The sequence below is a fragment of the Heptranchias perlo genome, unplaced genomic scaffold (genome assembly GCF_035084215.1).
Source record: "Heptranchias perlo isolate sHepPer1 unplaced genomic scaffold, sHepPer1.hap1 HAP1_SCAFFOLD_70, whole genome shotgun sequence".
In the NCBI taxonomy this organism is placed as follows: Eukaryota; Metazoa; Chordata; class Chondrichthyes; order Hexanchiformes; family Hexanchidae; genus Heptranchias; species Heptranchias perlo.
In genome coordinates this window covers 2,244,350-2,267,968 of record NW_027139729.1, presented here as the reverse complement: position 1 = coordinate 2,267,968, position 23,619 = coordinate 2,244,350, and the positions used below count along the sequence as shown (strand labels likewise).

The 23,619-nt window shown below is 45.6% G+C and overlaps 1 protein-coding gene and 1 non-coding gene across 2 annotated transcripts in view; both read left to right on the top strand.

Annotated features, from left to right (window-relative positions):
- LOC137318364 (histone H2A-like) overlaps nucleotides 1–15,898 on the top strand; it is a 38,069-nt gene extending 22,171 nt beyond the window's left edge. The window contains exon 3 of the mRNA XM_067981250.1: nucleotides 15,773–15,898. Within this exon, the coding sequence (XP_067837351.1) occupies nucleotides 15,773–15,898 (126 nt within the window). The remainder of the gene's footprint in view (nucleotides 1–15,772) is intronic.
- trnag-ucc (transfer RNA glycine (anticodon UCC)) lies at nucleotides 4,381–4,452 on the top strand. Its single transcript has one exon. It is a non-coding gene; the product is annotated as a tRNA-Gly (tRNA).
- Nucleotides 15,899–23,619: the final 7,721 nt, after the last annotated feature.

Below are 23,619 nucleotides of genomic sequence, written 5' to 3'. Positions count from 1 at the left end.
AAGCGGTGTCAGTGTCTGACTACACTGCAGTACTGCAGCACTCAGCTTCTGCACACCAGGTGTGTTGGGCGATTTTAAAACAATTTAGTGACATCCCCTCCACTGATCCATGAATGGGACTACCCGATGGGGCAGGGACCTTTGTACAGGTCAGGTTTCTAATCTCCTCTCCCATGGGACAAACCGTTCAAATGAAAGCAAACAACCGCTGTTTAAATTGTGTCCTTCACACTTCACACCTGATGCCTGCAATCAAAACTGCTTGTATAACTCCCCACATCCTGACTGTTCACTGTCCAGTAACAGGGTGAGACTGGAACTAAACCAGGAACATTCACTACTGGTTTGGGGAGAGAAAGCAGCAATGATTTTAAATAGCACGTTCTTCCCATTCTGTCCCCCTTACCCTGGACACACCCTGGACACACACAGCCCGAGAATGACCTCTCCCTTCCCCCGCTCACTCCATGTTCCGGGACCAGTTCCTGATCCACTCCGCCTCTTACAAACAGCCCCCGGACTCCCCCTGACCTTCCCCCGGACTCAATGCCGATCTCTGAGCCCATCTGCGGACACGGTCCCGAAGCGATGAGCTGCTGTAACGAGGCTGCTCTTTGCTCCCTTCCCCCGGGGGCCGTGATCTCTCCATTCCCGGCTGTTTTAAACCATCTTCTTCCGCTCACTGAGGGAATGGCGCCCACAGGCCGAGCTGGGGGAGGGGAGCGCGCATGCGCTCTTCTGCTCACCAACAACCAGCGCTGGGGGCGGGGCTGAGTCACGCATGCGCAGATATCTGGTTGAATTCCCAATACAAAAATCGATGGAAACTTTCCCCAATTGGAATTTTTCAGAGTCTGAGCAAAGGAAGTGGGTCTGGGGGAAAGGTCAGAGGGAATGGGGTCCACAGGCAGTGCAGGAACAGGCACCAGAATGGGAAACAGATGGGATTCCACCAGTGCCTAACGCTGGAATCCAGACTGACTTTACAATCTCTAACTATTAAACTAGATGTTTCCATCCCTGCTGTTTCTCTCGGTATCTTTTGATGGTAAAGAGCCTTTCAGTGATAAAGTGGGCGGCTCTGAAATGAGCCAATGGGCTCTGTTCATTCTTGGACTCTTTACTGATAAAACTGACGCGTGAGGAAGAAACTGGAGGAAGGATTTCTCAAACCAATCCTGGAAAACATGGAGGAAAGAGTGAGTCGGTGTGTTTGTCGGGACCATGTAGGATTAATATCCGATAGCAGAAGTCCCAGATTAATTTAATCAGAGTGATACTCTCGATGACTGAGAGTAATACCGAACGTCCCTCTGCTGCAAAACAGAATATAGTACAACAGGCAAGAGAGAGTCAAATGTGGCCCATTGTTTTTTCACTCTCTGAACTGAGGGTGGGATTAATAGTGTGTCTGCCTCTGGTCCAATATCAGTGAGAGATGAGATTGCATCTTTTGTCTCTCCAATGGGATCTTTCTGGATAACACTTGGCTTTGCAGCTCAGTCTGCAACTGATACTCTGGCACTGTGTCTCTCCGCGCTATCTCTCACCGTATCTGTCTCGCTTTATCTCGCTTTCTGGTGCTGGAGATGAACACACTGATAGGAAGTGTAAGACTGACAGTGTATGTTTGTCTTTCTCTAATGCTGGACATGAAGGTGTGATATTGTCTGATATAAAACAGAGGGAATGGGATGTCCGGGCCGGGCCTCACTGTAACTGGGGATGTGTTCGGCTCCAGTCCCAGTTCAAGGTCATCATCTTTTCACAGATTGAGGGCAAGTGTCTCTGTGAGAAGGTAACACTGGTGGAGAAACTCCGCGTCATAACTCAAACCCCAACAGATGAGATTCTCAACATCAGCTGGAATAAAGTGTTTGTGAACTGCTGAACCCGTCTGGGAGGGAATGTGTGGGGAGATAGAATCGGGTCTGGGACTGAAATGGAAGGAGGCGGGTTGACTTGTTAACGAAGGGACTGTATTTCGGCAGGAATATTACTGACTGTTAATTGCAACGGGGCTTATTTAAAAGCTCCGGATTTCTGGAAATCTTTGAATATGAAGCCCGAGTCTGTAAGGGTTTGTGCGGAGCGCTGTGTTTCGGTTCTATTATCGATAAACGGTTTGAAATTGGCGGATGGAGAAAGCTGGAGGTGGAGCTGGAAGATCAGAGGCCGCTCTCTGCTCTGTTTTTCACTGTCTCCTCCGCTCCCTCCCTCTCTGTTCAATCCCCCATATGGAACCAAAGCGGATAGCTGGACTCTAAACTCGGTTCATTAGTCAACAAGACGAAAGGCGAGTAATGTTTCTGATCTCCTGAGCACCAGGCAATTCACTGTTATTTGTTTCTGTGCAGAGTTACATTTCAATGATTCCCCAGTGTGTTTAATGCGTTATGTAAATAATCTAACAAAATAGAACAGAAAGGGAGCGAAGCGCTGAATCCCACAGATGTAGAAAGGTTAGTCGAGCAGTTCTGGTGATGCTTTACGAGCCCAGCATGGCAAGTATTTCAAATAAACACAAGAAATCTGGTGATGTGTGGACTGGGGTCCATAAGTCACCATTTAAATTACCGGACTGTGGTCGGTGCCCTGACTCCAGTCCCATTAATACCTCATCTCGGCTACAACGAGAATAAAGCAGCTCAAAGCCACGCTGGTAGCATGATATCAGCGTCTCCCTTCAGACAGTAACCAGCCCTTTCACAGATACAGTGGGTGGCTCTGAAAAGAGCCTTTACATCGAGTTACATCGAAACTACAGCACAGAAACAGGCCATTCGGCCCAACTGGTCTGTGTTGCCGTTTATGCTCCACACGAGGCTGCTCCCTCCCTACTTCATCTAACTCTATCAGAATACCCTTCGATTCCTTCCTTCCTCATGTGTTTCTCTAGCTTCCCCTTAAATGCACCTGTGCTATTTGCCTGAGCTGCTCCTTGTGGTAGCATTTTCCACATTCTAACCACTCTTTGGGTAAAGCAGTTTCTCCTGAATTCCCTATTGGATTTATTAGCGACTATTTTATATTTATTACCTTTAGTTTTGGACTCCCCACAAGTGGAAACATTTTCTCTATGTCTACCCTATGAAACCCTATCATAAGACCTCTATCAAGTCACCCCTCAGCCTTCTCTTTTCGAGTGAAAAGACCCCCAGTCTGTTCAGCATTTCCCAATAAGAATATCCTCTCATTTCTCGTATCATGAGAATCTTTTTTGCACCTTCTAAGTCCTTTATATAATATGGAGACCAGAACTGTGCACAGTACTCCAAGTGTGGTCGAACCAAAGTTCCATACTATTTTAACATAACTTCTTTGATTTTCAATTCTATCTCTCTAGAATGAATCTCAGTGTTTGATTTGCCTTTTTGTGACCTTATTAACTTGCGTCGCTACTTTCAGTATTTTTTATATCTGTACCACGAGATCCATTTGCTACTCTAGCCCGTTTCGACTCTTATTATCCAAGCAGTGTGTGACCTCCTTATTCTTCATTCTGCAACTTTATTAATGTCCTCTTGCATTTTGATGCATTCTTCCTTTGTATTAACTACATCGCCCAATTTGTTGTCGTCCACAAATTTTGAAATTGTACTTCCGATTCTCGAGTCCCGAATTGTTCATGTAAATTGTGAACGGTGGTCCTAACACCGATCCCTGTGGAACTCCGCTTCCCACCTTTTTGACAATCTGAGTAACTACCCTTAACCTCTATTCTCTGTTTTCTGTTTTGTTGCCAGCTTGCAAACCATTCTATCACCTGTCCCTGAACCCACGTGCTCTGAACTTAGCCATGAGTGTACAATGCATTGCCTTATCGAAGGCCTTCGGAAAATCCAAATATATTGCATCAACTACATGAACCTTGCTCTCCTTGGGTCTCTCTCAGAGTGTTTACACTGCCCGCTCACCCTCACTGATATTCTATCTTTGAACTGCTGTAATATTGTCCTTTAGTAATATTGCTGCTCCTCCTCCTTTCCCTATTTCTCTGTCCTTTCTAACGATCTTATAGACTTGAATATGAAGCTGCCATTCGTGCCCAGCTGGTAGTCAGGTCTCCATAATGATTTAATGTAATTATCTAACTTTACTCAATGGCTGATGTGAGCTGCGGCAAAATGTATTTCCAGCCGGTCAAGTATTGCAGGTATCGACTGTCTCTTCAGTCCGATATCAGGTGAAGAATTACTGGCTGTTGTGTAATTTCCATTGATTGGGGGTTGGCGACATCTACTGGGCGGAAACGGGAACTGCAACAGAGCGAGAAAGGATCCGTCAGAAACCAGTTTCAATGAAGGACAAAATCCAACAGCCTGCAGTGTCTGTTCAGGGTCTGATGTTTGAGAGCAATTTGATCATCCCTGATTGTCAGCGATGGTGGTATAGTGGTGAGCATAGCTGCCTTCCAAGCAATTGACCCGGGTTCGATTCCCGGCCATCGCATTTCAGTATTCTTATTAAATTATTTCCATCATTAAGTTTGCCATCGAATTTGTTGCAGTTCAGCTGGATATTGTTTCCAAAACATAAACTGGTATAATTACAGCAAAATGTTTTCAAAATTAATTTATTTTTCCTATAGAAGGAATAGATGACAAATATACTGGAAATAGTGAGCCACCAAGGGTCGAACGAGAGTGAGGAAGGCAAATGATATGTTAGCTTTTATTGCAACGGTGTTGCAATATAAGAGTAATAAGGACTTGCTGCAATTGTACAATGAGGAGATATTGTGTAAAATTGGCCGATATTTCTGGAGTTTAGAAGAATGAGAGATGATCGCATTGAAACGTGTCAATTTTTTAGACAGCTCGACAGGGTAGATGCGGAGAGGCTGATTCCCCTGGCTGGAGAGTCAAGAACTTGAGGTCAGAGTATCAAGATCAGGGGTCGGCCATTTAGCATCGACATGAGGAAAAAAATCTTCACTCAAAGGGTTGTGAATCTTTGGAATTCTTCCCCCAGAGGGCTGTGGATGCTCAGTCGTTGAATATATTGAAAGCTGAGATCGATAGATTTTTGGAGGCTAATGGCATCAAGGTGTATGGGGATGGGGCGAGAAAGTGGAGTTGAGGTCGAAGATCAGCCATGATCTGATTGAATGGCGGAGCAGGCTCGCGTATCGTATGGCCTACTCCTGCTCCTATTTCTTATATTCTTATGTAGAGAGCCTTATATCCAAGTGTGCTGATGACACTAAGTTGTGAGGCACAGTAAGCATTATAGATGGGAGCAGAAAGTTGCAAAGGGACATTGATAGATTCAGTGAGTGGGCAAAACTGTGGCAGATGGAGTTCAACGTGGGGAAGTGTGAGGTCATCCACTTTGGACCATAAAAAGATCGATCAGAGTATTTTCTAAAGGGCAAGAAACTAGGAACTGTGGATGAGCAGAGGGTTAATGAAACCAAGTACAGAATTCACTCAAAGGTGCAAAAATAAGTTTAAATGGTAATGGTATTTTGATGTTTCTTTCAAGGGACAGGAAATAAAAATGAGTGGAAGTTATGTCACAGTTATTCAGAGCTCTGGTTAGAGCTTATTTAGAGTATTGTGTTCGGTTCTGGGCACCGCACCTCTGGCAGGATAAGAACATAAGGAATATGAGCAGGAGTAGGCCTTACGGCCCTTCGAGCCTGCTCCGCCATTCAATAGATCATCTGCTCTTAACTGCCCGATCCCCATATCCCTTGATTGTCTTGTCCAAAAATCTATCAAACTCAATCTTGAATACACTAAACGACTGAACATCCACAACCCTCTGGGGTGGAGAGAACTGTATCGACCAAGATAAAGGGAATGAAATGAACTGTGTCATACAGTTACATTTCGCTGCTCTGTCTGACCATTTTAGTCACTACTTCCCTGCAGAGGGATTTGAAAATTCGATGGAAAAGCGTTGGGTGAAAGATCCTTTTGCTTTCGAAAATCCTGAATCTATAATGAAGCTAAATTTGATGCCTGATCAAGAAAACGGGCTGGTGCGACTCACCTGTGACAGCGCACTGAAAACACGCCTCAAGTCATTCAGTTTGTCTTATTTTTGGATCAGTGCTTTCAAAGATTATCCACTGTAAGTAAGATTAGTGTTCTGTTGTTCCTGTCGTTCACAAAAACCTACATCTGCGAACTGGGATTTTCGACTTTGAGAAGGTTAAAAACAAGAGAAAGAAACCGACTCAACCGTGCCTGATATGCGTGGAGCACTTTCATCTTGTGATCCAGATTGGAACGAGATCATAAACAACAGGCAGACACATCCGTCACATCAAGTAAGTGAAACTCAACCTGAACTTTTATTTACCAAATTGACACAATATTTCAAATGTTTTTCAAGTAACGTCGATGTCTAATTTTAGTTATTACTTGAAATGAAGTGAAGAGCATGGACTGACCTTTATTGGGATTTGATGAAAACTCCAGCCGGAAGATATTATTGTTTTGGATCCCTGGGGGAAGTGTTTTCCTTCCACTGGGTCACGAGGAAAAATGTTTGTGAAACACTGTTCCACATTGTACGGTCAGTGTCTGTTCAGCAAACCGACCCTCAATTCCTCAGTCCGTATTTCGAGAAACGCTTCTGTGCGCGACGCCGGCAAAAAAACACTGACCGACTCCCGGTGACTAATGGCGGCCGGAGGCCCCACAATCCCCCGCGCCCCAGAAACCCGTCCATCTCTCCAAGGCGCTGATTTCGCGATCAGACTGCGCATGCTCCCCAGGCCCGCCCTGCATTCTGGGAGCGCTTCGGTCCTGCAGTTTGTCGCGAGTCGGACTCGGTGGAAACAGGAGAAGAAACCGGGAAGCGGCGGGTGGGACGAGGGAGGCGCTGGGTGAGGGGTTTAATGGTGCGAAGGGCACCCGGGCCGCCCGTCCGCCGGGCCCCCCGGCTCTGATTCGGGTTCTGAGCCGCACTCGGTGTTGCTGAGACTCCGCTTGGCCCCGCTCACTGTCTCCGACCAGCACCGCGCATGCTCTGGCCATGGGCCCTTCCCGCGGCTGCGCGCTGCTCCCCTTCGAATTGAGATAGACCGTATTCTACCGCGCGGGGCATTTTGGGTAAGATTATCGCCATTGTAAAACCCTCTTGCCGATATTTCTGTGATGGGGTGTCAAAGGGCGAGGTTTACCAATCAAAAGCAAAAGACTGCGGATGCTGGAAATGTGAAACATAAAGAGAAAATGCTGGAAATCCTCAGCAAGTCAGGCAGCATCACGCGGAGAATGAAACAGAGTTAACGTTTCAGATTAGTGTTAAGGTTTTGTCAGAACTTGAAGAAGTGAAAGAATTAACAGTTTTTGAGCAAGTAGAGAGGCAGGGAAAGAGGGGGCGGGGAGGGAAAGAACAAAAGGGAAGGTCTGTGATCGGGTGGAGGGCAGGAGTGATAAAGCAAAAAAAGGGATGATGCTGCAAGGCAAGGTGGGTGGCAATGGGTCACGTCAATAAACAAAGGATGACTCCAGTCGAGCTTTAAAGGGCTGTAGTCAGCTGGATGCGTGAATGAGGCCGTGAGCCAAAGGAAGCGAATTTGAAGCGGAGAGAGAGGGACACGCTGTGTAACCGGGCGCAAACACTCATCCGCAGCCCAGACATCACTTCTTTCCCACTAGGCGTGAAAGGACTATATTAATTACAATAATCCATGTTCTTTGATTTTGAATAGTTTAGTTTCTAAATTGAATCATGTTTCTCCAATTATATTTCCCAACTCAGATTCAAGGCCTCCAACCCAACCCAAATGTTGGAGATGGTGTGATGGGTTTGGGTTCCAGCAGAGGGAGGAGGGTGAGTGTGTGAGACGGGGATTTACAGTCTGGGGGAATGAGCAGGAAGAATGTTCCATAGAAACTAGAATTGCCTGTTCTGAATTTCTATCCTGTATTCACAGTGAGGACTTTTGTAAACTCCAGTGCACTGATTGTGGAAAGAGCTTTAACCAGTTCCACAACCTGTAAAAACATCGCACCATTCACAGCGGGGAGAAACCGGACACATGTTCTGTGTGTGAACGAGGCTTCAACTGATCGTCCAACCTGGAGAGACACAAGGACACCCGTAGGATGGAGAAACCGTGGAAATGTGGGGACTGTGGGAAGGGATTCAATTACCCGTCCCAGCTGGAAACTCATCGACGCAGACACACTGGGGAGAGGCCGTTCACCTGCTCCGTGTGTGGGAAGGGATTCACTCAGTCATCCCACCTGCAGGCGCACCAGCGAGTTCACACTGGGGAGAGGCCATTCACCTGCTCCATGTGTGGGATGAGATTCACTCTCTCGTCCAGCCTCATTGAACATCAACTTGTTCACACTGATAAGAGACCTCTTAAATATTTTGACTGTGACAAGAGTTTAAAAAGCAGAAATGAGCTGCTGAAACTCCAACGCACTCACACTGGGGAGAGGCCGTTCACCTGCAATGAGTGTGGGAAGGGATTCACTCAGTCATCCAACCTGCTGACACACCAGCGAGTTCACACTGGGGAGAGGCCGTTCACCTGCTCCGTGTGTGGGAAGGGATTCACTCAGTCATCCAGCCTTATTGAACATCAGCTTGTTCACACTGATAAGAGACTTTTCAAATGTTCTGACTGTGAGAAGAGCTTTAAAAGAAAAAGTGATCTGCTGAAACACCAACGCACTCACACTGGGGAGAGGCCGTTCACCTGCTCCGTGTGTGGGAAGGGATTCACTCAGTCATCCAGCCTCCTGATACACCAGCGAGTTCACACTGGGGAGAGGCCGTTCACCTGCTCCGTGTGTGGGAAGGGATTCACTCGATCATCCCACCGGTTGAGACACCAGCGAATTCACACTGGGGAGAGGCCGTTCACCTGCTCCGTGTGTGGGAAGGGATTCACTCATTCATCCAGCCTTCTGACACATCAACTTGTTCACACTGATAAAAGACCTTTTAAATGTTCTGACTGTGAGAAGAGCTTTAAAAGAAAAAAGGATCTACTGACACACCAACGTACTCACACTGGGGAGAGGCCGTTCACCTGCACTGAGTGTGGGAAGAGATTCAGTCAGTCATCCAACCTGCAAACACACCAACATATTCACAATGGGGAGAGGCTGTTCACCTGCTCCGTGTGTGGGAAGGGATTCACTCGTTCATCCTACCTCAGTGAACATCAACATGTTCACACTGATAAAAGACCCTTTCAATGTTCTGACTGTGAGAAGAGCTTTAAAAGAACAAGGGATGTACTGAGACATCAACGTATTCACACTGGGGAGAGGCCGTTCACCTGCTCTGTGTGTGGGAAGGGATTCACTCTGTCAACCAGCCTACTAATACACCAGCGAGTTCACATGTGACTGCATTGGTTGGATTCTGCTGTTATCACTGCTGTTAATCGCATTCAGGAGTAAACCGTGTTCATTCTGGCAGTTGGGGGCTGTTTCTGATGTTAATAATCCATTTCACTGGACTGCAGTATCAGAATTCTGTACAAGTGTCAAATAAATCAGCTTTCTTTCAAACACAGTTTTTCTAGTCCTTGATAGCTCGATGATAAGACAAGGTGATTGAGGACTTATGATGAAGTGAGTGGAATCCATCTTTGAACTGAGTTCCTCCACCTTTTTAAAAGATGGATCTACAAGATGTCCAACTCTGACAGGACAGAATATTCTATTATATCACAGGGTCCACTTCAATCAGCCTGAGCAGATTTCCACTACCCTTGATTTAAGCTTATGCCCTCTTGTTCCGAAGCATCACTTCCTCCCCTTTGTATTCCAGTCCTCGAGATAAAGGCCAACATTCCATTAGTCTGTGATTTTTTATCTGTGCCCGAGCTTTTAGTGATTTGTGTACATGGACACCCAAATCCCTTTGCTTCTGCACCGTTCCCAGTCTCTCACTTTAAGAAAATACTCCAATGTTTCCTTTTTGCATCCAACGTGAATGATCTCACACTTCCCCACATTGTACTCGATCTGCCACAGTTTGTCCATTCACTTAAACTGTCTCTTTGTAACTTCCTGCTCCCATCTACAGCACTTCCTGTGCCTCCTAACTTAGTGTCACCTGGAAACTTGGATCTACAACTCTCTATTCCTTCATCCAAGTTATTGGTAAATATGGTGAAAAGCTGAGTACAGATCCCTGGGGATACGATTTTTAAAATTCGCCAATCAAAGAACATTCCCTTTATCCCTACTCTCTTCTCCGACCACCCAACCAATTCCAACCCAAGTCACAAAGCAACTTTCAATTTTGTGCACTTTTATTCATTCATCTCTTGTGCTGAACCTTATCAAATGCTTTCTGGAAGTCCATATAGACAACATCCATATTCAATCCCCTGTCCACCTTGTTAGTGAGCTCAGAACGTTCAACTAGATTACTCAGACATGAGCTGCCCTTCACAATCCATCTTCACTCTCTTTGAACAGCTCATTTTGTTTCTGATGATAGATTTCAGTAATTTCCCAACAACTGACTTTAAACTGACAGGTCTATATTTTCTTGGTTTCTCCCTCCCTCCTTTCTTAAATAACGGAGTGACATTTTCAAATTTCATATCCAAAAGCACAATTCCTCAGTCTAGAGAGCTATGGGAAAATATGACTAATGCATCTGCAATTTCCCCACCCGTTTCCTTTAATACCGTGAGGTGGGAACCATCAGGTCCTGGAGATTTCATTCTTTTTTTCCAGTTATTTATTTATATGACTGTGTATAACAGGACTGAGTGTTTCAGCGCTGAGTGTGTGTATAACAGGACTGAATGGCCCAGCCCTGACTGTATAACAGGACTGATTGTCCCAGCACTGACTGTGTGTATAACAGGACTGAGTGTCCCAGCACTGACTGTGTGTATAACAGACATGAGTGTCCCAGCACTGACAATGTGTATAACAGAACTGAGTGTCCCAGCACTGACTGTGTGTTTAACAGGACAGAGTGTCCCAGCACTGACTGTGTGTATAACAAGACTGAGTGTTCCAGCACTGACTGTGCGTCGAGTGTATATGGGCTGTGCGCGGAGATAAATGGGTGGGGTAGATTCCATGATCGGGTGGAGTGACATGGGGTTGTCGGTGGAGATTAATTCGGTTGGAGGAGGTTACAGAGATAGGGAGGGGGCGAGGACCATGGAGGGATTTGAATACGAGGATGAGTGTCTTAAAATCGAGCCTTTGTCGGATCGGGAGCCAATGTAGTAACACACGAACAGAAACTTACGGTTCACTGCCCGGCAGACAAGTGGGGAAGACACTGATGTCCGCGGAGGAACAGTCAGGTTCACAGCAGCAGTCGAGTTCGCAGACTTCGCCAGTCAGGTCACAGGTACAAATGGGAACTTTTGGAACAAGACACACACAGTGAGATCTTACAACAGAGCACGGACGGTCTCAAAGACGACCTCCCTCCTTTGTCTGAATCCACGATCGCCGTCTTCACCATCTCCCAAAATCAATCTGCAGACTTATCCTCCCACTGCTTTCTACTCACCGAATTACAGCTTCCAGATACCCAGCACAACCCACTTAATAAATAATAATAATTATGTGGAGAGAATAGAGAAGCTGCGATTACTCTCTTTGGAGCAGAGAAGGTTCAGGGGAGATTTACCAGAATGGTACCGGGGATGAGGGACTTCAGTTACCGGGAGAGACTGGAGAAGCTGGGATTGTTCTCCTTGGAGCAGAGACGGTTAAGGGGAGATTTAATAGAGGGGTTGAAAATGAGGAGGGGTTTTGATGGAGTCGATGGGGAGAAACTGTTGCCACAGGCGGGAGGGTCGGTAACCAGAGGACACAGATTGAAGGGAATTGGGAAAAGAGCCAGAGGGAGATGAGGAGAATGTTTTTAGGCAGCGAGTTGTTCTGATCTGGAATTCACTGCCTGAAAGGGCGGTGGGAGCAGATTCAATAATAACTTTCAAAAGGGAATCGGGTCAATCCTTGAAGGGCGGAAATTTGCGGGACTGTGGGGAAAGAGCAGGGGGAGTGGGACTAATGGGATCGCTCTTTCACAGGGCCGGCACAGGCGCGATGGGCCGAGCGGCCTCTTTCAAAGAGCCAGGAGAGGCGCGATGGGCCGAGCGGCCTCTTTCACAGAGCCGGCACAGGCGCGATGGGCCGAGCGGCCTCTTTCACAGAGCCGGCACAGGCGCGATGGGCCGAGCGGCCTCTCTCTGTGCTGTATGATTCTCGCTCACTTTTGGGCTCCGACCCACGGCCCGTTTGACGGGGAGGCGGGAGAGTGACTCCCCCCCGAGCCCAGCTCGACACCGGCCGCTGACAGAGTGGAGATTCACGGGGCCCGCAGGAGGCCCCGAGTAACTTCCCCCGTCACTCCACCCTCCCCTCTCAGGCCACTCCCGGGTGCGGGCCCTCCCTCTGTCGGCCTCGCCCCCGCCCACAGCACCGCCCGCCCGCCGTCATCTTCCCGGCGCCGGCCTGTTGCTGAGGGAACGCGGCACAGGAACCGCGCGGCGCATGCGCGGCATCCCTCTGGCCCGAGCGGCACCTACGCCTCGTGACGTCAGCGCGCAAACGTGTGTGACGCTTCAGAGTGTCACGTGGTGGAAGGTGTCAGCCCTGGAGACGGGGGGAGGAGAGAGCTGTCAATCAAAGTGACCGGATTCAGCACTCACTGCGGACAGGGTTTGGAGAATTTGTTCAAAATGCAAAACGTGCAAGAATGAAATAAAATTTGAAATGCAGCAAAAAAGGAAAAAAAACTGCAAATACAATAAGCTGAATTTAAAACAGAAATGTCTAAACTCACATAAGGCTGATGGTCTGGGTCCTCCCGGCACTATTAGTCTTCTCTACCTGGGGTATTGGATGAGCAGAATGCTTGAATGTAACTTTTTTTAATGCAGATGGCGCTGGATGTATGGAATGGACCAGCGAGGGAGGCAGTGGGGCCTGATTGTATCAGCAAATTCCAGAGAGCTGAAAGTGGTACCTTGGGATACGACAGCCTCGAAATTTAAAATAATTTTTGGTGCATGTGCACTAGTTTTTTTGATTGCTGTACCTGGACACCTAAGCCTCTTTGCTCCTCGACAGTCCCCAATTTCTCACCATTAGGAAAATTCTCCTATTTCTCACCTGGTGCCAGCAATAGAATTACATAGAATGTGCAGAAGGTCCATGCCGGGGATTATGCTCCACATGAGCCTCCTGTCACCCTTCTTCATCTAACCCTATCAGCATATCTTTCTATTCATTGCGATATGACAGCCTAGAAATTGGGATCTTCAATGTTATTTTTGGTACATGGTGCGCTCGCTTTCCACTCTTCACCATCCAATAATAACAGACCTTTATTGTTTGGTGTACCTGGACACCAAACCCCTTTGCTCCCCTACAGTCCCTATAGATACTCGTTCCATTACTCCCCACATCTTTAGTATTTACTCTCTTCACTGTCCACTGACAACAGAGACGGTGAGACCGGAACTTTTTTTTTGTATTTCAAAATATAGTTTATTTCATAAAATTTATGGATGCACACAGTTCAATGTAAATATCACAGTTACAATTCAAAATAATCAATACAGATCGTGCACACTACGATTCAATTTTTACAATTCAACACACAGTATATATTTTCTAAGACATGATGTACAATACAAGGTGAAAGAGCCTTACTCAGTGGCCTTTCCCCATAGAGCCTTTGCCTAGGCCGCACCTCGCTTCAGTGTGTCCCACTGCTGTCGGGGGCGCACCCCTCTTCGACTCCATGGTATAGGGATCCTGTCTCTATGGAGGGGGGTTATCACCTTTTGCCCGAATACATGGATCCATTCGCCCACATTCATGTTAGTGTTTGGCAAACACTGTCTGATGTCTTTCACACACCTGTAGAAGCTTCGGGTCAGAGACGTAGGGGGTAATTTCACCTTCACTGCTTGGGCGGTAAACTGACGGAGCAGAAATTAAAATCGGGCCGGTTCTTTCAGCGGGGGGGGGGGGGGGGAGGGGGGGGTGATCCGCTCCACCAGTTCAGCCCCCCGCGATGGTGAAAATTTCCCTCCACGTGTTGTGAACCGGTGCAGTTTGAGACAATGGACCAACTTGTGGGCTTCGAAGATTGATATTAGGGCGGTGGTCACGAAAAGTGTGGCCGATTTTAAGTATCCCCGCCTGGCGGAAATGGGTTGGTAGAGGCGAGTAAATGGTGTCAGGTCACTTACCGCCCCTTTAACGTTGGAGTTCCTGCCTCCACCACCGTGGGTCGGGTCCTGAGAAGAGCGGCCGGAGCAACACCCACCTGTTTCCGGGTCAGGCCACGTGTAATATGTAAATCAGAGTATTGTGACGTAAACGGGACAGTATTTAAATTTGGTGACGAATGGGAGGAGGAGCCGCCCTATCGATGGGCATTGAGTGATCCAGAACACTGAGAAGTTTATTTTTAACTTATATTTTTTGGAGTAAGGATGAGCAGGAGAGCTTTCCCTTCGCCTGTTGAGGCCGTGAGAAATCTCCCGCCTCCTGATCGTCTCAGAAATGTATCAGGAGGTTTCCTCATCGATCTGTGCAACCAGGCCCAGCCTCATGTCCCATGAAACTCCCTGCAGTGAGTAAACATTGCTGCACAGCAGCTCAGAGAGGAAACGATCTCCGGAACTCCCCACTGGAGTTTGAAATTACATTAATATTTTACCAGTTAGTAACGGTCCGGGTGTTGGTCCATTATTATTCTGTTCTGGTCAAAACAAATGTCCCAATGAACAGGACGCTGTCTGACACTGACAGCTCACCCTCAGTCCATCCCACCGGGCAGTCTGTATGATGGGAAATAATCATCAATCGAAAAGGAGGATTTGATTTTATTCATTTCAGGATTAAACATTTAATATTGAAATCATATTATTTCCAAACTAATAACAGCAAATAATTTCATGTTAGAATCACAGCTTGTATCATTTCACAATACCGCATTTGTCGGGTAAAATATAATTCCTGTCTGCTTTTTTCCAAATTTATTTAAAGTATTCGATTGATATCAGTTACTTTAGTGAACTCATTGTTGTCAATAGATAGTAAAATCAGGCGCGGTGAATAACGGGCGCCCGATCCGCTACCGCCCGTCTTCGGCCACCGCCAAACGTGAAACTCTAATTGACTCTAATTGACTTTTTATTTAATTTCGGATGGAAAGTCTTCAGACGTTTCTATGATTTAACTAATGTAACAATTAGATTCAGTGGGTATTTCACCCCGTTCTTCAGCTCCTCTCTGAATTTAGTCTGGGTCACAGCATAAATACACGTGTTGGTGCAGGAACTGAGAAGTTGAAGCATGAATCCGGCTGACTCAATGTCACTGACCGTATAGAACTGGGCGTTTGTTACATGCGGACAGATAACATAGAAAACGAATGTGCTCCATAACAATATAAAACTGCCTGATATACTGAAAAGTAAAATGATGGATTTCCTTCGGTTCTCCATCTCTGGATCCTTGTGATTCTCTCCATTGCTGCGGCCCCGGAGTCCCTTGCGGACTCCACTGGCCGCTAAAATGTGCCTGGCGGTGAGAACATTGAACAGCAAAATCAGAATGAATGGGAGACAAGGAGTTAACACAAGACTAAACAAGTCAAACGCTGCCCATGCCGATGAAGTGAAAAGAGTGGGTTTCCAGACACAACCCCGGGGTACATTGTCCATTATATATTCCGGGTCAATTACAAAGTACCAGGGAATGTTCAGTAAACAGCTCAGCGCACTCACCACCCCGATAACAACAGCCGCCGTTTTCTCGGTGCAATATTTTGTTTTCAGCTTCTGACAAGAAATGGCCACAAATCGATCAAAGGTGAAAACCACTGTAAACCAGACAGAAGCCACTGTGACTGCCAAAATGAGGACCGCAATAAGACGGCACACGGGGATAATGGTCAAGAATGAAACTGGGAAATAAATGTCACTAATCCCCCTCAATATAACATCGGTGATAATGACCAGGAGATCGGCCGCCGCCATTCCCACCAGGTAGCGAGTGATACATTTGGAGAGTCCGCACTTTCCTCGGGACAGGATCACAATCGCCACCAAGTTAACTGTAAGAGAGAGAAACGGAAGCAGAGAAATTACTGATCAGACCTGGAGACAAAGCAGCAGTTTGAGAGGATCTGGGGTGAAATTTCCAGCTTTTTTGCTGCATCAAACGGTGGAAACTGATTCACTGACCTGGGCAGCGCTTTCGGGCAGAGAAATATTTTTAAACACAATTATAAACAATGAATTGGGAAATTGATACAGAAAGTGAATAAAGTGAGCACCGGATCCACTGGAAGGGCTGAGTGAGGGCGCAGAGCCGATGGGGAAGGGAGAAGGGATTTTACGGACCGTGAATCCAACAGATTAAATCCGAATTTGGGCTCCAGATGGACGGGAAAGTGACTGAGAGCCGGGAAGGTGATGGGACAGGGGGAGGTGCTGCTGATTTGTTGCTCTGGGTGAAGAGAGCCGACAGGGGCTGGCACAAGACGCGGAAGACTGACATCCATGGCGGTGAGTTTGAGGCCTCGAATCGGATTGGCAGAGGCTGTTGGAGGCCGAGCCAGTAAGTGAGATTCGGAGGGAGACAAGGAAAATGACAGAAGAACTGGAGGGGAGACACAGCACGTGGTTTGGGAAAGCGGATCAAATGAAAGAATGAATAAGGAGGCAGAGAATTCAATGAAGCGGGAGGAGACGTTGGGATTCACTGGGAGAGGCTGCAACAGAGTGTTGGAGGAAATCTAATCTATTGGTCCCAGTAACACAAGGCAATTAATAAATTCAAATTTTAATTTTTGTGGTTATTGGTTGCAGAATGTTTCCAATAAATTCACTTCGCACATTCAATTAAAATTAAATTAAAATGCAATTATTAAATTAACCTCGTTCTTTGAAGCTGACACATGGCTTCTAGAATACAGCATCCTAATAATTCAATGCTATCAAGAAATCACTGATTTTATTCATAAAATACATTTCAGTTTTGTTTATTTATTCAGTCAGTAAACAAGTGAACGGAATATTCACATAAACAGACTGAGGACCTGATAGTGATAAACACACCCGGAGAGAGTACAATAAAACTCTCACAATCTGACAACATCCTGATAACACCTTCAAGTCACATTTCACTTTCATAATTGTACTGCAAGTTTCAGTAATTCATTCCGGTGAATTATTCACATCGCTGTCGCTCTCTCTCTCCCCCTCTGTCCCATTCTGTGCGTGTCTCTCTCGATCTCTCTCCCGCTCATTGTCCATGTATCTCTCTCTGTCTCTCTCCATTCCTCTCGTTCCTTCTCACCCTCCCTTTCTTTTTCCATCTAATTCGCGTTCTCTAGCTCTCCACTCCAACTCTCCGCAGTGTCTCTACTCTCTTTCTCAATGCCGCTTTTCACATCCGAGTAAATCCTAATATCCTGCGCCTGCTTTCTTTTCACCAGCCCCGTGTTCCAACGACCCTATTCTTAGTGTCAGTTTGTTAAATGGTGAAGCCTCTGTGAATGTTTCTTCAGACCATCCAAGTCTCCACCTGTTCACCTACACTGTTCACTTCATTTACAGTTCATGGAATAAACACAACCGAATGCCTGTTCCACACACACCTCACAAGAATTGAAATTCCTTCTCCTGTAATTACAAAGTACAGCGTTAGATGGCGGAATTGTTCAACAAAACGCCAACATCACCGCTGCAACGGATAATCTACAGATAAATAGAAAGTCTCCTGATTCCAACAGATAAAGTTCAAACTGATACAACATAACCTCAAAACATTGCATTTTGCAGTGAATTCATCCACAGTGAAGCAGAGAATGAGATGTGAAAGAATCAGCAACAAACTCAGTTCAGCAGCCAGACTTCTGGAGCTGCGACAGACACACACATAACGAAATATTTCATAACAGTGAGAACCAATAAGTGGATTGAAATCCCAGTTAAACTGAACCATGTTATTGAGGAGGGCGGACATTGCGCTGCCTCCTTGTAACACTGAGACCGTGAGCTGTCTCATTATCAATCACTGAAAACACATTTATGGAAATATATTTCACAACATGAAACTGTTCCAGTTCCTGATGGTCTGATACCAGCTCTTAACCCACACACCTGATTCCAATACATTCAGTACAGAGAATAATCCAGTAACAATGCCAGGGTTGGATAAACAGTGTTCACGGCAGAAATAATGCAATTGCTACAGGACCGAAGGATGGACCGTTATTCCACAATAAATTCAGTGCAGAGAATAATCCAGTAACAATGCTTGTGTTGGATATGTAAAGATCATAACAAATATAATTCAGCTGTTACAAGACTGAACGTTTTGAAGTTAAGGACATACCATTAATCAACAGTATATTGAGTACAAAGAAGAGTTCAGTAACAGTGCCAGGTTTGGAAATACAATGTTCATTACAGATATAATGCAGCTCCGACAAGACCAAAAGAGCAGAGACTTTAAACAATCTTTCATTCAACTGAAATAAGAGAACGGCTGGCTGTGTAAAATATGGTGGGAGAAAAAATAATTAACCAAGTACAGCAGCACAGTTAACACCGATTTACAATATTCACAGATGAGATAACGGCTTACCTGGAACTCCAATGGCTGCAAGAACAGGATAGTAAATGCGTTCAATCTGAAAAATTGCTGAATATCCCATTTCTGTGAGAAGCAGTGACTTCTGTTGAACTGAAAACCGCAGCTCCTGCAGGCACTCTGAACTGATACATTGCAACAAGCCCTGATTTATACAGAGGATGAATCTCCACTGACACGGTTATACCCTGGATCATTGCTATTACTTACAGTCGCCGAAACAAATACATTGCATCAGCAGCTTTGTCTCCAATGTAAATAATGACGTGGATATATCGCAAACATCTCAATGTCCAGAATATTATCTTAATGAGACCTCTCTCAGGAATAAAGTTAAAAGCTGTGCTCAGAAAGGATTGGTCCAACAACAATGAGCGGCTACATTTACAGTTTTCATATAATTGTATTGATCATGTTCACTCCTGACGATTCATCTATAAATTTTACCGATTTCTCTGAATGTACACTGAATCCAGGGGCACAAACAGACCCGTTTCACTGTTCCTGCAGATTCTCGGTCAAAATATGAATTTTGTGTCTCTGGCACAGGGACAATTAAAGGGCACGTTGAGGATTGTAGCCGAGAAATGACAGTGGGTGATATTGGGGGTTGGACACTGAACGAGCTTTATTGCCATTCCTCTCTCCGTTATTTTACTGCAGATGTTTACCCGTTTATTTTACATTGGTTGATGGCTCCAGTAAATTGGTCCGGTGTAAACCCGCTTCCCTCACCCGCCTTCATTCATTCCTCAGCCAATTGTCATTGAAACCCTCATCAATGCCTCTGTCCCCTCCAGACCCCATTCCTCCAGTTCACTCCTGACGGCCAGCCACCCTCCACCTTCCAACCAGCAGCAGGTCCTGCTCGGCCTCACTGACCCTCACTGACTCCTAGTTCCTGATCGCCCAATAGTTCACATTTTCATCCATGGCCCACCTCTCCCCATCTCCGCCCTCTCCTCAACACCTACAGGAAACCCACCCGTCACCTCCTCATTCATCGATCGTTGGCCTCTTTTGGTGGGACATCCCTCGCTTGTTTCCACTCACCTCTCTGATCATAGCCAGGAGAAGCTTCTCTTCCCACCCTATCACCGTTATATCTGATGTCTCCAAAGGTTCAATCCTTGGCTCCCTCCTCTTCCTCATCTACATGCTGCCCTTTGGTGACATTGTCCACAGACATGGACCAGTTTTCAGCTGGACTTCCAACTTCTTTGTGTTGTCAGAGCGACATTCTGTTTAGATGAGCCACGAATTCAGCCAGTAAAAAATTGGGAAGTCATGATCTTTGACCCCACAATCTCCACATCATTTCGACTGATTTCATCCATTCTCCTCGCTTTTTGATTGGAGAGTCCATCACTAATCATCCAAATCCTCAATGGCTTCCAGTCTCCAAATCCTGTAGTTTATTTTTATTCTTTCATACACTTAAATCCACCGGGGCCTCACCCCTCCCTATCTCTGTAACCTCATCCAGCCCCGCAGCCCCTGCCAAAGACTCTGCTCCTCCACCTGTGGCCGCTTGTGCAGCCTCAGTCCATTTGCCCTACTTTTGACAGCCGTGCCTTCAGCCATATCCACGCTCCAGGATTCCCACTCTATGCCACTCTATCTCCCTCTCCACCTTTCAGGTTTCAGCCGTGGTTCACTGGCAGCAGTCTCGCTTCTGAGTTAGAAGGTTATGAGTTCAGTCACAGAGACTTGAACACATAATTCAAGCTGACATTGCAGTGCATCACTGAGGGAGCACTGGACTGTCGCAGGTGTTCACTTTCTTAGGACATGTTAAACGGAAAACCTATCTGCCCTCTCAAGTAGATGTAAAAGATTCCACAGAAGTATTGGAAAAAGAACAGGGGAGTTATCCTGCTTTCCTGGATAATATTTATCCCTTAACCAACATTACTAATCCCTTGCTTCATGATTTTGTTATCCCTCCTAATATCTCCTTCTTTGGCCGGGGGTCCATTTTTGTCCGATTATACTTCAGTAAATCGCCTTAGGATATTAATCTATGTTAAATCCGCTGTATAAATACAAGTAGTTATTGTTATATTTTACCATCCTCCACTCTCTTCATCTCACCATTGGCGGCCATTCCTTCAGACAACTAAATTCTACTTTCAAAAACCAACCTTATTCCCTCCGTCTGTCCATTTGCTTCTCTTCATTTTACACCCTCCTTACACCCACTCTTTGACCAAGGTTTTTTCACCAGTCCTCCTGATATCTTCTTATTCCTTTAGTGCCCGTTTTTACCCACCCCTCCGTGAAGCCCCCTGGGAATGTTTATTACATTAAAGGCGGTCTGTGAATGCGAGTTGTTGTTAACTTTCATTGGACTGTGTTCATTAGTTGTCCACTGAATGAACAAATGTAATTTCTGGGCTAATATTTTTGTACCAGAAAAAGATTTATATAATAGACGGACTTGTTGAGATAAATTAACATTGGCCATTACTTGTGGACACTGTATTGTTCGAACAACATAACTCGGTTTATCTACAACCATCGCATTGCAATAGAGGGCATTCTAGTGCATGGATATCGCTGAAGGCAGGGCTGTCAAAAATGGGACAAATGGACTGCGGAGGCAGCCTTTAGGGAGTCGTCTATGTATAATGAGACCAGTTACAGTGACCAGGGTGAAGGTTTATTAGTTATTTGTCTTTTCTCTCTTTGGTAAAACCTGGTTTACTTCTGGCTCGGGCTGATAGGAACATATAAACATAGAAAACAGGAGCAGGAGTAAGCCATTGGGCCCTTCGAGCCTGCTCCGCCATTCAATATGATCATGGCTGATCCTCTCTCTCAATACCATATACCCGCTCTCTCCCCATACCCCTTGATGCCTTTTGTGTCTAGAAATCTATCGAGCTCCTTCTTTAATATATTCAGTGACTTGGCCTCCACAGCCTTCTGTGGTAGAGAATTCTGCATGTTCACCAGCCTCTGAGTGAATAAATTTCTCCTCATCTCAGTCCTAAATGTCCTACCCCGTATCCTGAGACTGTGACCCCTCAGCCAGAGGAAACATCCTCCCTGCATTCAATCAGAACTTTATACCTTTCAATGAGATCCCCTCTCATTCTTCGAAACGCTCGTGAATACAGGCCTAGTTCACCCAATCTCTCCTCATGCGACGGTCCTGCCATCCCAGGAACCAGTCTGGTGAACCTTCTCTGCACTCCGTCTATGGCAAGTATATCCTTTCTTAGGTAAGGAAACCAAAACTGCACAGTATACTCCAGGTGTGGTCTCACCAAGGACGGGTAAAACTGCTGTAAGACATCCTCGATCCTGTACTCAAATCCTCTTGTAATGAAGGCCAACATACCATTCGCCTTCCGAACTGCTTGCTGCACCTGCATGTTTGCTTTCAGTGACTGTTGTACAAGGACACCCATGTCCCTTTGTACATCAACATTTCCCAATTGATCATCATTAACATAATACTGTGCCTTTCTGTTTTTGCTTCCGTCACGTTATACTGCATCTGCCATGTATTTGCCCATTCATTCAACTTGCCTAATTCGCCTTGAAGCCTCTTTGCATCCTCCTCACAACTCACAATCCCACCAAGTTTTGTGTCGTCAGAAAACTTGGAAATATTACATTTGGTTTCCTCACCCAAATGATTGATATATATTGTGAATAGTTGGGGCCTAAGCACTGATCCCTGGGGCACATCACCAGTCACCGCCTGCCACCCCGAAAAAGACCCATTTATTCCTGCGCTCTGTTTCAAAAGACCCATTTATTCCTACTCTCTTAATATGATGCAGCTTTATGAGTGACTCTCTTTGGTTAAAGCCCGTAGATCCAGAGTACAGTCTGCAGTTTTGACGGCCATTATAGAAACTGCACTCAACGCATAGAAAGCACAATGTTCATTGCCTCGAATGAGGCCAGGGAAGGGAAGCTGTATGAGGAAAGACGTGAAATTCCGGGAATTTTTCGATGGAAATGGAGGAGAGGAAACTTAAATTTCGAATCATGAAGTTGTTTGATAGAGTAATAGAGAATGATTGTATCCTCTGGTTGTGAGGATCAGTGATAGAGTAATAGAGAATTACTGTATCGCCTGGTTGTGAGGATCAGTGATAGAGTAATAGAGAATTACTGTATCCTCTAGTGTGAGGATCAGTGATAGAGTAACAGAGAATTACTGTATTCTCTGGTTGTGAGGATCAGTGATAGAGTAATAGAGAATTGCTGTATCCTCTGGTTGTGAGGATCAGTGATAGAGTAATAGAGAATTACTGTATCCTCTGGTTGTGAGGATCAGTGATAGAGTAATAGAGAATTATGTATCCTCTAGTGTGAGGATCAGTGATAGAGTAACAGAGAATTACTGTATCGCCTGGTTGTGAGGATCAGCGATAGAGTAATAGAGAATTACTGTATCCTCTGGTTGTGAGCATCACTGATAGAGTAAGAGAGAATTACTGCATCGCCTGGTTGTGAGGATCAGTGATAGAGTAATAGGGAATTATTGTATCCTCTGGTTGTGAGGATCAATGATAGAGTAATAGGGAATTACTGTATCCTCTGGTGTGAGGATCAGTGATAGAGCAATAGAGATTTACTGTATCCTCTGGTGTGAGGATCAGTGATAGAGAAATAGAGAATTACTGTATCCTCTGGTGAGAGGATCAGTGATAGAGAAATAGAGAATTACTGCATCGTCTGGTTGTGAGGAGCAGTGATAGAGTAATAGAGAATTACTGTATCCTCTGGTTGTGAGGATCAGTGATAGAGTAATAGAGAATTACTGTATCCTCTGGTTGTGAGGATCAGTGATAGAGTAATAGAGAATTACTGTATCCTCTGGTTGTGAGGATCAGTGATAACGTAATCGGGAATTACTGTATCCTCTGGTTGTGAGGATCAGTGATACAGTAATAGCGAATTACTGTATGGTCTGGTTGTGAGGATCAGTGATAGAGTAATAGAGAATTACTGTATCCTCTGGTTGTGAGGATCAATGATAGAGTAATGGGGAATTACTGTA